The sequence below is a fragment of the Ambystoma mexicanum genome, chromosome 2p (assembly GCF_040938575.1).
Source record: "Ambystoma mexicanum isolate Mex_15411 chromosome 2p, UKY_AmexF1_1, whole genome shotgun sequence".
In the NCBI taxonomy this organism is placed as follows: domain Eukaryota; kingdom Metazoa; phylum Chordata; class Amphibia; order Caudata; family Ambystomatidae; genus Ambystoma; species Ambystoma mexicanum.
In genome coordinates this window covers 288,264,044-288,280,385 of record NC_090923.1, presented here as the reverse complement: position 1 = coordinate 288,280,385, position 16,342 = coordinate 288,264,044, and the positions used below count along the sequence as shown (strand labels likewise).

The following is a 16,342-nucleotide window of genomic DNA, read 5'->3' as shown; positions in this document are numbered from 1 at the left end:
TCTCTCAGAGGGGAGGAAGGGTGGGTCGCATGTGAATCTAAGCAGATACAAGCATCAGAAATGCGATTACGGTGAGTAATGTATCCCTTCTGAGGCTTGTGGAATCTGCTTAGATCACATGCTCTGCATAGATTAGCAAGCAGTACCTGAAGAAGGAGGTGGGATGTGAGAAGGGTCATAAGCAAATAAGTGCCTTAGAACCGCTTGTCCCACTTGTGTATCTGCCTTGGAATGGGTGTCAATGCAGTAATGCTGAGTAAAAGTGTGAATAGAGCTCCAAGTAGCTGCTTTGCAAATGGTGTCAAGGGGTACATTTGCAATGAAAGCCAAGTGGCCCCAATGCCTCTAGTAGAGTGGGCTCTTGGCGTGAAATGCAGAGTTCTTTCAGAGACTGAGTAACACAGCTGGATACAGTTAATAATCCACTTCGAGATGGCACCTTTAGAGACGCGATCCCCCTCTCTGCCTGTAGCTACGGAGACAAACAGTTGATCTGTTTTCCTTAGCGGTCTGGTTTTATTTACATAGTAGAGGACCGCCCTACGCACATCTAGGGTGTTTAGTTTCACCTCAGCCGAGCTTTGAGGGTCCTGGAAGAAATCCGGAAGCTCGATGGACTGGTTTACGTGGAATTTAGAAATAAACTTAGGTGAGAACCTAGGGTGTGTGCGTAAAACCAGTTTGTCTTTATGGACAGTAAAGAAGGGATCCTGCACTGACAGAGCCTGAATTTCACTGACCCTTCTTATAGAAGTAATAGCTACTAATAAGGCCGTTTTATAAGTCAGGTCTTTGAGACTGCTTTTATGCATGGGCTCGAAAGGGGGGCCCATGAGCTTAGATAGCACCACATTAAGGTCCCACCCTGGTGGTGGGTTTGAAATAGGAGGGTGAAGTCTCTTTACTCCTTCCATGAAGGCTTTAACTACTGGTACTTTCCACCACGAGACCTTGTTATGGGAAGTGGTGTATGCCGACAGGGCTGCCAGGTGTACTTTCAGTGAGTTAAAAAACAATCCTGCATCTAGCAGGTGGAGCATGTATGTAACAATAGTGGAAGGAGTGCAATCAACTGGGTTGATTTGTCTACTCTGGCACCAGATAACGAATCTCTTCCACTTGTCAAAGTAGCAGTGCCTTGTGTTTGGTTTCCTAGATTCCTTTAGGATGTCCATACACCTCTGTGGTAAATTGAGATGTCCAAACTCTATGACCTCAGGAGCCATGCTGCCAGGTTCATTGAGTTGGGTTGCTGATGCACTGTTTGACCTTGGTGCTGGGACAGTAGGTTGTACCAGGCCGGAAGTTTGATGGGCTCGCACACCGCCATCCTGCGTAGGTGTGGGAACCACGGTTGTCTTGCCCACATGGGAGCAACTAGGACGAGCGTCATCGACTCTCTGTTCATCTTGTTGACCACCTTCCTGATGAGAGGAGTTGGTGGAAAAGCGTACGCAAACATCCCTGACCAGTTCATCCACAGGGCGTTCCCCTGGGAGTCTGGTTGGGGGAACCTGGATGCAAATCCTGGGCATTGTCTGTTTTCGCTTGTGGCGAAGAAACCCCACTGAGAGAAGATATCTTCTACGACCTCTCTGTGTAGAACCCATTCGTGTTCCTCTGGGAGGGAGTCTCTGCTCAGAGCATCTGCCAGGGAATTGAGCTCCCCTGGAACATGTTGTGATGACAGGAAGATGTTCCATCTGAGTGCCCATATCCAGATTTTCTGGGCAAGCTTGGACAGATTTGGCGAACGAGTCCCTCCTTGCTTGTTCAGGTAGAACATGGCTGTCGTGCTGTCTGTCCGGATTTGCACTGACAGGTTTAGTAGGTAGGGCTCGAACGCTTGAAGCGCTCTGAATACTGCCAGAAGCTCTAGCAGGTTGATCTGGTTCTTGGCCACTGAGGGAGACCAGAGACCCTGAGCTCCCCACCCAGTCAGACATGCATCGGTAGTGACTACTGCCTGTATTTCGGGATCGTAAAAGGGTTTCCCCTGTGCAAGATTCTCTCTTGTCCACCAGTGAAGGCTTTGTACTAGTGTTGGCGAAACGACCACTAGATCGTCCCACTGACCACTTGCCTGAGACCACTGTTTCGCCAACCATTCCCGCATGGGACGCATGCGCAGGCGCGCGTGTGGGACCAGGTAAATGCATGATGCCATCATGCCCAGCAAACGCATTGCTTTGCGTACCGTTATTTGGTGACCGGACTGATATTGCGGAATTTGCAGTAGTATATTCCGAATTCTTTCCTCTGAAGGAAAAGTCAACCCCTCTTGAGTATCTAGGATTGCTCCTAGGAACTGTTTGGAGGTGCTTGGCACCAGGCTTGACTTTTTCTCGTTGATTGAGAAGCCTAATTCGTGGAGGAGATCGATAGTCCTTTGAATGTTTTTTCTGCAAATTACTGGGGTTTCCCCCATTATGAGCCAGTCGTCCAGATAAGGGTACACCGGGATTGCCTCCCTGCGTAGGTGTGCAGCCGCCACCGCCAGTACCTTGGTGAATACCCTTGGTGCCGAAGGTATCCCGAAGGGCAGTTCCTTGAACTGGTAGTGCCGACTGTCCACCTTGAAGCGCAAGTACCTTCTGTGCGCTGGGAACATGGAAATATGAAAATAGGCATCTTTCATATCCAAGGTTGCCATGTAATCCCCCTTTTTTAGGAGGGGGATTACCTCTTGTAGCGTAGTCATACGAAACTTTTGGGGCTTGACATACTTGTTGGCAGGCCGTAGGTCCAATACTGGGCGCATTGTCAAATCTTGTTTTTTGGCACAAGGAAGTAAGTTGAATAAATACCCTTGTTTACCTGGTGTCCCGGGACGAGTTCCATTGCGTCCTTTGCTAGCAGATTGGCGATCTCCTCGAGGAGAGTCTGGCTTCAGATGTCCTCTTATATAGAGAGGGTCAGACTGGGCTGCCCTGAAAAGTTTTTCAACTCTGGGATTGACTGCTCTGGTGAGGTTCGGGTTCACCAGGGACGGGTCTATTCTTCGCTGAATAGACTTAAGGATAGGGATGGTCTGGACAACAGGCCTCCTTTCTCCCACTAACTCCTCGGCGAAGTCCCTGTCTTCCTGGACACCGTGGGTGTCAATATGGAAATGTTCTGCTGCTTGTGCGAGAACCTCGTTCAGGAGGGGTTGGTTATCGACAGGGGAGTCGGTAACCGGGGCTTTCTTCTCTACCGGGGAAGGTTTCAGGGTCTTCCTCTTCCTCTTCTTGGTCCTCATCATCCCCATAGTAGCCCGTCCCGGTTTGCTCTTCTACCATGCCAAATTCTTGGTCCTCACCAAAGGAAGTCTCTCCTTGATACAGTGAGTATGGCCGTGAGTATGGTTGTACATCGAAGGGGTCTGCAGACCTCATAGGTGTCTCAAACCGGGGCTTCTTACTCGGGGGGATAGGATCATTAGAGCCTGAGGGTGTAGCCCCTTGTGGATTATATGAAAGGAAATGGTCTGGATTTTTATCATAAAAGTCTGCCAAAGAAGACATCCTTGACATGACCCTATCTATGTCATCACTCGACCATTCTTTGGAACTGGGAATGACTCTCTCAGAAAGTCTAGGAGACTTATCCTGAGTAGATTTGCTGGTTTTAGAAATATCAGCAGACCTGGTCTTGTCTGTCTGTTTAGGAGGAGTGGAGTGTTTCACAGGTGTGGAAGAGTGCAGTGGCTGCTTCTTCTGCTGTTTTCCCCCCTCCCCGTGAGGGGAAAAGTGTTTTCCCTGCCCCTTTGTGGCTCCGGAGGTTTTCGACGCCTGGCGTCGAGGATCGGGGGTAGAGTCCCTGTCCTTCGAACGTGGGGCCGCGCTGATCTTGTCTGCGGGCTCCGACTCCTGGAGAGCGGCCTGGAGGTGGAAGTCGTCTTCGTCCTCCGACGATCGAACTTCTGTTAGCTTAGGGAGCGAGGCACTCTTGGCAAGAGTGGATGATTGCCTGGAGTCATGCGGCGATCTCGATCGAGAACGACCAGAGGACACCGATTCGGACCGTTCTGTATGTGCCTCTTTCCGAGAACTCGACGTCGTCGAGTCTCGGTTGGACTTCGTGTGCTTTGTGTGAGTGGTGTGTGAAGCGCTTGTGTCGCCTGGGGTCTTCCCCATAGCCGCCCTGTCGGACGACCTTCCGAGGTCGGGGACATGCGCTCGGCTGTCTTTCGACGCCGTAATGCCCTCACCGTCCGAAAGCACGGCGTCGCTGCCATCGCTGAAGGCGCCCTCCGCTGCCATGGCCGCCTGCCTGGCGCGGTGGGCCCAACGCTTCGTCGAACGGTCCTTAAGTGTCTTAGGTTTAAACCTATTACACGTTCTGCAGTTCGCTTCGGTGTGGTCCCTCGGCAAGCAGAGATTGCACGTGGCGTGCCCGTCGACCCAAGGGTATTTGCGATTGCACTTGGGGCAGAATTGAAAAGGGGTACCCTCCATACGCACCTTGAGGCAGCGGGCTGGTAAGTGTAGGAAATGTATAAGGTGTACCTCTATACCAAGAGTGTACAGTATGTCCAACCCCCCACTCTCCCTACTTGCAGGGCCGAGGCCAGAGGCCTTCCAAGGCCCAGGCCCAGGCCAGAGGCCTTCCGAGGCCCAAATCCGTCGTGCAGCAGCCGACGGTCGATTTATTCTCCAAGCCGGCGTTGAGTGTCGAAGTTCGGATGGGGAAAGGATGTAAATTAATCAATATTTTAGCAAAAGTATGGCTAAGGCCAGGGGACTCCGCAAAATGCTTCCGACCAGTATGGCAGAAAAAAACAATCTGAGGATCCTAGACGCGTGAGGGATCTTGGGTACAGTGGACGTCACACTAGGGATAGTATTATTGGCACGCCCTGTGTCGACGCCCATTTTTGAGTTTCGAAAAACAAACTCTAATACTCTGCAGCTTCCACTAGATGTCGGCCTATGCACAGTATGTGATCTAAGCAGATTCCACAAGCCTCAGAAAATATATATATATATATATATATATATATATGAAAGAAGATGAGACAAAGAAAGAGGCTTATAGATACAAAACGAGAAAGATCAGCAGAACGAAAGAGGGAGATTGACGGAGCAATTTGTTTCTACCATTTAAATGATTAATTACGTCATTTACTTACAGATAGAAAAGTGTTGCCATTTAATGTGTAGGCCACCATAACACATTTAGAGGTATTGGTGGAAAAGGAAGCCAGCTCTTCACCCAATTGTCCATTCCAAACCTTGATAGTTCCTTTAATATCAGAGCTCAGCACCAGTTTTTCCTGAGGCATGGCTATCATCTGTGACAAGCCTTCTTGCTGCACTGGACTAGACCATAACTGACTACCCTAAACAAAAGAGCACAAAGAGCAAAATGAGGACACATTACAACATAACATTTTAATATCGACAATACACTATAGAATATGTTTTCCTATTGTTAAATTAAATGTTTTAGTTTGTGTTGTAAAGCAAGCTCCTAGGACACTTCAGCAAGGTTCCTCAGGTAAGCTTTATTCTTAGTTACAAAGGTAAGCTGTTATAATGAACCACTGGGTCCCATAACCCAGCCTATCTTCTTCCAATTGCTAACTCTGGAACCTTCATGACAGTCATCCCTGCATTCACACACAAACATTCTCTCAGGCACACCAACTTTCTCTCAGCATCATCATGCATCTGCATTCATTCCAAGCACACTACAACACATCTTCCTCCTTAACACACACACAGAACCATGGAAGGGAACACACACACAAGGAAAACTCTAACACCATATTTTTTACGTGAGATGCAACTCAGGAAAGGAGGAGAGCTTCCCCCTCAAAATACACATGCAGAGGACTAACACCGATCTAACCTGGTTGCAACTCACACGTTTCACAACCACTCTCAAAATGCAGAGGACTACCCCTCTATCTAACCTTGTTGCAACTCACACGTTTCACAACCACTCCCAAAATGCGCAGGACTACCCCCCTATCTAACCTGGTTGAAACTCACACGTTTCACAACCACTCAATATGCAGAGGGACTACCCCTTTATGTAACCTGGTTGCAACTCACACGTTCCACAACCACTCCAAAAATGCGGAGGACTACCCCCATCTAACCTGGTTACAACTCACAATGTTTCACAACCACTCTAAATATGCGGAGGGACTAGCCCCTTAACTAACCTGGTTGCTACTCACATATTTCACAACCACTCTCACTATGCGGAAGACTATCCCCCTATTTAACCTGCTTGCAACTCACACGTTTCACAACCACTCCCAAAATGTGGAGGACTATCCCCCTATCTAACCTGGTTGAAACTCACACGTTTCACAATCACTCCCAAAATGCAGAGGACTACCCCTCCATCTAATCTTGTTACAACTAACAATGTTTCACAATCACTCTAAATATGCGGAGGGACTACCCCCTTATCTAACCTGGTTGCTACTCTCACATTTCACAACCACTCTCGTTATGCGGAGGACTACCCCCCCCATCTAACCTTGTTGCAAATCACAATGTTTCACAACCACTCTGAAGATGCAGGGAACTACCCCCCTAGCTAACCTCGGTTGGCATTCACACCTCTCTCAACCTTTCTCTCTAGAAACCTAATGCAACAACCTGCAAATCCCCCAGAAATTACGTCTATGCAAGTACAATACATTATATATGTGTACCCACATACCACTAAAATTCCCCACTTGTCAAGGCCTAAAAGTCCATAGCCGTGTGGCTCTAACCTAAAAATTCTCAAATATGTTAGTCCCTTCAAATATGCTCGCATAAGATTCCATGACTTCCATTGCACCTCTACGCCTACATATTCTCATGAGACCATATTGCTAGTATACCTAGCTGTCGTTTTTGCAGCGTATCTTAAAAGTCCATGGCTTGCCAACAACTATAAGTCCTTGATGCAGCAACACTACTGAACTGAAACGTCCTCAAAGACATTAAACTAACACATTCACACTAGCCTTACTCACTACAGTTCACTCGCCTCTTGGCCCATCGAAGCACACTCTTTTCTTGTTACAATATAACAGTTACCTACTACCTGTTATGAAGTCCAGTCCTGCAAGTCCTCAATAAAAATATGTTATTCTGCTACCAAAACAACAAGCGAAACAATCTACTCATGAGGAATCCTGCAACTACACATTCGCTTTAATCAGCTCACCATCACTTTCACCCTTGAATCTCTCTCACACACACACACACACACACACACACACACACACACACACACACACACACACACACACACACACACACACACACACACACAAAACTGTTCAATCAGTTCTAAACATCTACTCCACAGTTTACTAAATTGAAACGAGAATACCACTAGACTGTCTGCACCATTACATTTTTAATACAGCTCTCGAAAAGATTAAAAATTAAACTGTGGCAGCGACAAAAAACATTAAGCATAACGTTACTTCTTATTACACTGTTGAAACGTTGATCGTGATGTGGAGAAAGAAAGAAACACATGGTAAAGACTTCTCTCGCTTACTGTTAGCTCACATTACGTTAGATCATCATCAATGTAGCAATAGGGGCACCACCTTTGTTGTGGAAAACGATCCAACACCCACGGGACCACTGCTGCATAATCGCAGAAAAAGAAGACGATCATGCTCCGTGCTGATATGTCAGTTCTAACGCACTGACATATCCCTCATGGCAGCACTTTATTAATATCAAACAAACTTTGTGCTTTTTTCCTTTTTAAAATAAAAATTGGCTTAACTGTAATAGTACCTCAGCACCGAGTTGCCATGATTATCCACCCTGCTTATCCGCAGCCCATACTTGGCTCTCAACTAGCGTAGCGCTGGTTCCGAAAAAACCAAAACATATTTTTGGGTTTCCGACTTGTTCCGCATACATCAGCACATCAGAGATGCGGATCTTGGTGCCTTCCTCAAACACCCGACTAGCTTTCATACGAAAGCTCAGAATGCATGACCTCAGCATTCGACAACATCACCATCCCACCAGCACCGCATGGTGATATCATCAGACACTCCCTGGGGAGAGAGCCAACGGAGATCCTCTGAGTGTCTCCTCTATGCTACGACCCAATCTTTATCAGAGCGCCGGCCCCGTAGCAGACCGGTCACGCTCAGATCTCACTGCGGCGCTGACCATCAGGACTTCCTCCCTGCAGCACTGACACACAGGGGCATCCTCCGGACAGTGGCAAAAACCATGGACCTCCTCCTGGGTATGATAACCAGTCCATGGATCCCCACCTTGGGACCCCCGTTGCCGCTTCTCAACAATGCACCCTTATCTCACATTGGGGTGCCATAACTGTAGCTCAATGCTATGTTTCCCACTGGTGGGTATGTTGGAAATGTTTTCACTTGGACATTATCTATCTAATGTCATCCAACGCTCTAGGTACTTCCTCTGGGCACAAGGATTTCTTCCTTCAGCTTCACTTTCGCCCTGATTATTGGCCCTTCTTTACTGTCCCTGGTCCTCCTGTTGCGGCACAGCTCCCCCTTTTCTTGACCAGTCTTCCTGAATGTACTGCAGCATGCCTCTTTGCTTTTGGGCCTCTTTAACAAGCCATTCTTTTTCCCCTGGGTGATGGGACTTACTTGATATGGGGGGCAGTGGTTCCTATCCTTCTCTTCTGCACCCCCCAGCAGACTGACCATCTTTTTCTTCTCTTTGCACGTAGGTTATTTACCTTTATTTGACGTCGCCAGTGTTGTAAAGCAAGCTCCTAGGACACTTCAGAAAGGTTCCTCAAGTAAGCTTTATTTTTAGTTACAAAGTTAAGCTGTTACAATGAACCACTGGGTCCCATCACCCAGGCTATCTTCTTCCAACTGCTATCTTCTGGAATCTTCACGACAGTCCATGCATTCACACACAAACATTCTCTGAGGCACTCCAACGTTCTCTCAGCATCATCATGGATCTGCATTAATTCCAAGCACACTACAACAGTTTGCTTTGCGATTTTTCGAAAACTTGGGTTTCAAAATGAATCTCTAAACAAATGAAACTTTTAAAAATGGCACATTAATACTAACATTGTATTTAGACAGCCAGATATTGACAATGTAAAGTCTACTCGCTTGAAGATATTGCTGCTACTCCATTATTAAGTAAAAGCCTTCAGTCTATGACGTCTATCAGTACAAATTTAGAATGTTCTGAAAATGGAATAAAATGTATAATTTTTTTGATTAAACCTTTTTTAAAAAGAGGATTATGACACAGGAGTGCAAGCGGGAGCAGCTCAAGCGGTCCTCCAACCAGTGCAGATTACTTTTTTTTAACCCTCTCTATTGAACCCACTGCTGTCATACGAAACCATAAACAGCATCTGAACCATTAATAATCAAAAAATCCTTCTGTATTGAGTTACTGTCAGCAGATCATGCCCTTCTTCTCACAGATCAGTTAGGCAGTCTGCACTCCTTAGGACAGCTGAAAGCAAGATCTAGAGGGTCAGCTCTCTGTACTTCTTATAGTACCAACTCACTGGCAGCATTTTTCCATATCCCTACCACTCTGCTTCAGCTCTCTCTCAGAAACTGTTAATCTGTTACTGCTTTTCTCGCCACTGTAGAGCTTGGCTATCTTCGAGATCATTTATCTCTGAAACCCGCCATGCTAGGAGACAAACACTAACACTCAAGCATCATTGCTGCTCTCAAAAGAGACATTGCAGGGATAACCATGAATCTCTGAATATGAGAGTCACTATTTCAGACTTTTGAAAGATCATTGAGGGATAAAACAGCAAGTCAATGCAGTTTCTGCTCTCACAAAAACTTAGATTTAAATATGTAATCATAATTAGCAGTATCATTTCTGATTGTTCAGTTTTCCTAAAGGCCTAGAGAGGGAAGGATTGCTCGAGCTATGTTGCAAGAGTTCGAATGAAAGGCAGTAATGACTTGGGAGAAATTCCTTGGGTTGAATTCTATGCACAAAGAATTAGATTCCCTGCAAACTCCTTCTCCTACAGTGTTTGGTCATTAAATGGATTTTTTTACTTTGATGATGCCTTGCAACAAGCTTTGACAACATTGTTGGACTGGCACATAAAATGAGGAAACGCTGTCATACAGCCGAGTGGAATTGACAAAAGACAAACAGAAAATCTCAGGACAATACCAAAGAATTTCTACTCAAGCAAAACTCAAGCAAAGATATCAGGGCAGCCTTTGTTCAACTGTTGCACCAGGCCAAGAGTCTCCTTAACTTCCCAAGCATTTGGAGAACCTCCCAGCCCTCAGTCTCAGGGGTCTTTCTTCAAAAAGGCTTCCGTCTTGTCTCCTTTCCAATCCTTCCATGAGGGTTCTGAACATGTTGCTGTTTTGATGCAACTAGCAGTAGAAACAGCTGGAAGACTAAGCCAATCAGCTTGGCTGGCCCCAGTTTCCACAAGGACCTTTTCAGATCCCTTCCACATGGTTCTGATTTCTACCCTCTGTACCTTATTTCTAATAATATTCTGGTCTTAGCCCTACTCAATGAAGGGCTAGAATTGTTCCTCCTCCAAAATTGGGTTCAGCCCTTCTGATCAGGGTTGCAGCCCTACCACCTACCTTGGATGATGCTTGCCCCATTAGCCTTTTGGTTGTTGTGCATGTGGATGCCACCTGCATAGTGGCAGGACTAATGGGAGTGACCAAGTGATCCTATGTATACCTCCCCCAAGCCCATCATCTAATAGTTTGGGAAGATGCTATGCGTCCTTCATCACCCCACTAGATGTCCTTAAAATTAGGCCGCTGACTTTGACACATATCTCCCTCTTTTCTCTATGATATTGCTGTATTTTTACTATTACGTTCCAACTTAAATAATTAATGTTGGCTTTACGATTGGCTGGGCTATGTATGACAGGAATAGTGTTTGGCTGGAGAGGCAGCAAACACATCATGACCACTTGGGCTTGGTATCCTCCTGTCCTGAATAACCAAGTTAGCAATGCATGGTCTGTGGCGAAGGTGAAGTTTAAGCCTGTCAAATAGTACTTGAGGGCTTCTATGGCCGACCTAATAGCGAGGCACTCAAATTCAATACTGGTGTGGTTCTTTTCCTGGGGATGGAGTTTTTGACCGATAAAGAGAATGGGCTAATCGATCAAGTATAAGACTTGAGAAAAGTACAAATGGAAGTGTAAGGGTGAGTTAAGTGGCTTCTCCTTTAGATGGGTGTACTCGGTCTGGGTGCAGTTGTCGGACCACACGGTCAACCCATTACAGGTCACGCAACCGGCACACCTTAGTTGTTTCTTCACAGCTACATTGCCACTGTTTCAGCTCATAGTGGCATCTCTCGTCACCATTAAATTGTTATAATTTCAAATGTTCTTAAAGCTTTTGCCACTGCTTATTCTTACAGTTAAAGTTCTTGATATCTTCATTGCACTTCCCAATGCGTATTTTCTTAAGTTTACACAATTCACAGTTCCTTTCTATCAGGGAATATCAGTATCAGGGAATATCACCAACTGCTTTCAATCCAATTGGTATTCAATCACACTTGCTTTCTTTACGTATTCAAAAAGGTGGTTTCATTTCATTCATTTCAGTCACTTTACATCCATTATCATCAAATTCCCAGTTCACTCTCCTGCTGGGAAATTCCCTGGCCCTCTCTTGGCCTTTTGAATTTCGTCTTATTCACAGTTCGGTATTCAGAAAAAGACCCTTTCATTCAGTTTGGATTATTGTACTGTCAAAAGTCTTTATTTCAAAATGGACCTGCATTCACACTGCCTAAATCATCCTTCGCTCACTCGCGAGAGATCCGACCTGCAGAAATCACGTGGCTCACCCCACAGCAATCCGGAGTCATTCAGGCTCCTTTGGCTGACTGGGTAGGCTGTCTCCGGGTGCTGCACTACGCATCAACAGGCTTTCTGGGCTGTCTCTACTCCCAGCTCGGCACACCTCGGTTCCAGGATCTCTGCCACCTCGCTTGTTAAAAGAAGGAGTTCCCCCGACTCCAGGAAGTCTGCAGACTGGTTTTGCTGCTGCAGACCTTTCAAATGCTCCCGCCACAATCTGCTTCCGCTACAACGACTCTGCAGCTCCTGGGTGCTTCAAGCATGAGTCTCCCTGGCCTCACCTCCAGCTTCTCCTGCAAACGTTCCACAGTTAAACTCTCTGGCGATCTCCCAGGCACACGCATTAGCCTCACCTGAGCAGGCCATTTATAGCACCTCCTCGGCCACAGGTGCAGGCTATGTTCGTCTACTGAATAACGGTCTTGGTACTGGGCATCCCTCTACCTCTTCCCAGTACCAGAGTGGTGTTTGTGCAAGTCTGTGTTAATAAAGAAAGGTTGTATGCCTCTGGGTTGCCTCTTCCTCATCTCAGTACCTGACTGGTGTGCATTGGGAGAGTGTTTTCTAGACAAATAGGGATGAGATTGGTAAATACCATAAAATAACCTGGGAGACTTTTGATTCCTTATAAAAGGGAAAGAAGGGATACCGCATCTCACCCAAGGCTGCCTGATCCCCACTCCCCAAGTCTCCTCCACCCAGGTGATTCGCCCTCGCATAGTCAGGATCCGAAAGCGATGGCCTTTCCCTGGCAGCCTTGGAGGATATATTGGGGAAGGAAGTGAGGATGCCCTCAGATTCCTCACAGACCCTTAAGCCAAGTGGTTGAGCGATGGTTGGAAAGGTTGGAATTAAACAGCATTAGTACTCAACTAGGCCCAGGAAAGTTTGCATCTCTTGTTTTGTCTTGGGAGTCCGGATGTTCTTTTCGACCTCAGACCCTCTATATCTGATGGAGTACAGAAATGGGCGGCTTGCCTTAGGATTGGCCTTAATCCTGCCTTCTGTAGGCTTTGGATAACCTGATCTAGATATTCCATGTGGTCAGCCCAATTATTCCAGTACACCACAATGTAATCTAGGTAGGCTCCTTGGAAAGCTTAAAGTATGTTATCAATTACCTGTTCAAAAGTTGCGTGACCGGATTCAAGATGGCCGCCGGCAGCGACTAGACGCGCCGACGGCGGCTCCCGTACCCCGAGGGCTTTTTTAGGGATCCACCACCCCCTGTGGGCCCCTCGAGGTGTCGGAGGAAGTACGGGGCTCTGGAGGACCGGGCGGCACGGCGGATCGGAGCAGCGGGTGTTGTTGACCCGGTGATCTCGGCCGGCGGCGGCGGCTGAGGAGGCCTGCGCGAGCTGACTGCGGGCGCGGGGCTGCAGTCCCCAGGAATTCTGGCGGCAGCGGAGGAGGCCTGCACGGGCGGACTGCGGGCCGGGGCGTCGACCCGCGAAAGGAGGCATTCGCGGAGGAGAGGAGCGCCGACGAGAGGGACGCACCCGCCGCCGGCAGTACGAGGTGGGGGGGCCCATCTCCCTGAGGTAGAGGGCCGGGCCTTCAGGCGAGGCCTCGCGCTGTCTTGCAGGAGCAGCGCCCCACATCAGAAATAGGAGCAGCGGGAGCCGCCGGGGATCCGGCTGTGGGTAGGCCCCCGGAGGAGAGTTGGGGAACCTCCTGGTCATCGGCGGAGAGGTGAGGAGCGGGCAGGCCCCCCCGGGGGTGGGGTTTTGGGGTGGGGGTGGCCCTCCTCCCCCTATTTGATCGGATCCACGGGGTGGAGGCTCGGTCCCCGAGGCTGGTGTTGTGGGACCCGGGGAGGGGTCACTCATTGGCCGGGCCTCTGGCCCCCCCCCTCCAAAAGGTGGTGAAAGCAGTGATAGGGGGGTGGGGCCCCCCCTTGTCTTCGCGATCGGTTGCCCCCCCCCATCTGTGGAACTGGAGCCGGTGGGCTGCCCCGTGTGGCGCCCAGTAAAGGAGTGGTGGGCGAACTGAAGAGCGCTCCCCGGCGGGTCCCGCTTCCTGGGTCCCTTGGGCTCCCCGGGTGAGACCTGATGCCCGTGAAATCCAGGGGCAGGGCGCCGTGCACCGGTCTGAGAGAGGGGGACCCCCTGAGCACCCTCCCCTCATTGTGGTCTGCAGCAATGGAAGCCAAGGGCAACAGTGGGGAGGACACCGAGCGCCTCAAGACCCCTAAAGTACCCGGAGAGGCGGAGGACCGGGAGCCCCTGACCAGCAGGGATCTCAGGGGTGAGATGCACGCCTTAGGAGAAACTCTAGCCAAAGCCTTCCAGGACCAGTTTCAGTTGTTGAGGTCGGACTTAAATATGGCCCTTGGGGAACTGAAGAAGGAGGTGGCTCAGTTAGGTGAGAGAACCAATATACTGGAAAGGGGCCAACAGGAATTGGGAAAGGATGGTACGGCCAACGGGAAAGCGATTGATCGCCTGGACCTAGCGACCCGCAACCTAGAAATCCAACTGGAGGACTTGGAAAATAGGTCGAGACGGGTCAATATAAGGGTAAAACTCCTCCCGGAGTCAGTAACAGATAGGGAGTTGAAGGGAGAGGTGCAAAGAATCTTTATGGACCTGCTAGGAGGAGAAGACCCCATGGCTATAGAGTTGGACAGAGTACATAGGGTGTGCCGACCTCCCCGCGGCCCAGGTGCCAGGCCACACGACGTGTTGGCAGCATTCACACGGTACGCCCAAAAAGAGGCTGTTCTACGGGCGGCAAGGTCTCGCGAACCACTGCACTATAAGGGCCAGGAGATCTCCTTGTTTCAGGATTTGGCTAACAGTACATTGGTGAAGAGGAGGGCAATGCGCCCAGTGCTTAGAGAACTCTCAAGAAAGAATGCCAAGTACAAGTGGACCTTCCCGTTTGGGTTAGTGTTCGAATGGGAGGGCGCCCAAAGAAGGGCCACCAGTGTACAGGAGGCGGCGAACATCATTCACCTGGATCTTGGAGACTCGGGGGGGGGGGGGGGGAGACACCGAGAGTGCTCGGCCTGCTCCGGGGGATGGGGCGAGACCGTGGGTGTGGTCCACAGTGGGCTCCAATGCAAAGAAGAAGTCGGCGCGGAAACGTTCGCAGGAGGAGAGAGTGGAGCCCGCTCAGGGAGGAGAGGAGGGAGGGTCCCCGGACCGGGGGGCTTCCAGCTGATACAGTGGATACGGCTGACACGGTGGGGAGGAGGATGTAAAAGGGGGTGGTGGGAAGTTGGCTATGAATGGAAGCGGGGAGGGGGTGGGGATGCACTTCTTGGATCACGCAAGGACGAGAGAGTCCGGGGGATGGGGAGGGGACACGCAGGAGGCCTCCCGAGTTGGGGTTGGGTAGGCTGAGGGGAGGGCAGGAGAGGGTCTTTGGTTGTGGGACAGGGGAAGGGGGGTGTGTTGGGGGGGTGTTGGTTGCAGCACTTATCATGGAAGAGTCACCCTACGAGCCTGACACTTACAGAACCGCACCAAGGGAAGCGGGGTTGGGGGGGGAGGCCCCACAAATAGACTGCAGGAGGGAAATCCTTTTTTTTTTTTTCTTCTTTCCCTACGGAGCGTTCTCTCAATACCTCAGAGTGCAAGCTGCGGTGGGCACGTGACGTCCAGTTGTTACCTTCATGTGGCAAACACATAATGTGAGGGGGCTCAATTCCCCCCTCAAGCGTACAAAGCTGGAGCATTTTGTTAGATCCCATAAGCCGGACGTGCTAGCCCTTCAGGAGACCCACCTGAGGAAACGAGACCAAGCCCGGCTGTGACTTAAGGGTTTTCCCCAGATTTATTTTGCGTCAGGCCCCACGAAAAAGGGGGGGGGGGTGGCCATCGCCTTTGGTAGAGGCACGGATTTTCAGCTCCAGGAAGCTCTTAGGGATAGCAATGGGAGGTTTGTGTTGGTTAAGGGGACCATATTGGGCTCATGCTATACTATTGGGTCCCTGTATGCGCCAAACGTGGGTCAAGACCAGTTTTTACGGGAGCTCTTAAACATCATTGAGAATTTTGCTAGGGGCCAGGTGGTGTTGATGGGGGATTTCAACATTGCCTGGGACAGGGTTGGGGATCGTTCCAGGAGTGGAGAGGGGGGGAGGGGGAGTGGCCTCCTCTCAGTTGAGGGAGAGATGGAAGGGGGCTGGCCTCCGGGATGTCTGGCGGTCTCTACGGGGGAGAGAGGAGGGCTTCACTTTCCTGTCCGATGTCCATAGGACACAATCTCGAATTGATTACATTTGGGTATCAGCCAGTCTGGTGGGGGCGGTGGAGGTGGGCCCCCTGGGGATGGCGGATCACAGGGTCGTAGATATGGTCCTTAAGCTGGGGAGACGTAGGCCAGGGGTGTGGAGCTGGAGATTTCCGAACGGGCTCTTGAGACCCCGTGATTTGTGGTGAGCTGGAAGTTAGGATCCAAGGATTTTTCGGGAACAATCCCCCCTCCGATACGAGCTTGGGTACGAGGTGGGACGCCTTTAAGGCAACTCTTAGGGGGGATCTTATCGCCCTACAGGCGGAGAGGAACAAGCGGCTTAGGG

At 49.5% G+C, this 16,342-nt stretch overlaps 1 protein-coding gene across 1 annotated transcript in view; it reads right to left on the bottom strand.

Annotated features, from left to right (window-relative positions):
* Positions 1-16,342, bottom strand: part of FBXW12 (F-box and WD repeat domain containing 12) — a 549,693-nt gene that overhangs the window by 334,378 nt on the left and 198,973 nt on the right. Inside the window, exon 5 of the mRNA XM_069643567.1 lies at positions 5,114-5,323. Within this exon, the coding sequence (XP_069499668.1) occupies positions 5,114-5,323 (210 nt within the window). The remainder of the gene's footprint in view (positions 1-5,113; positions 5,324-16,342) is intronic.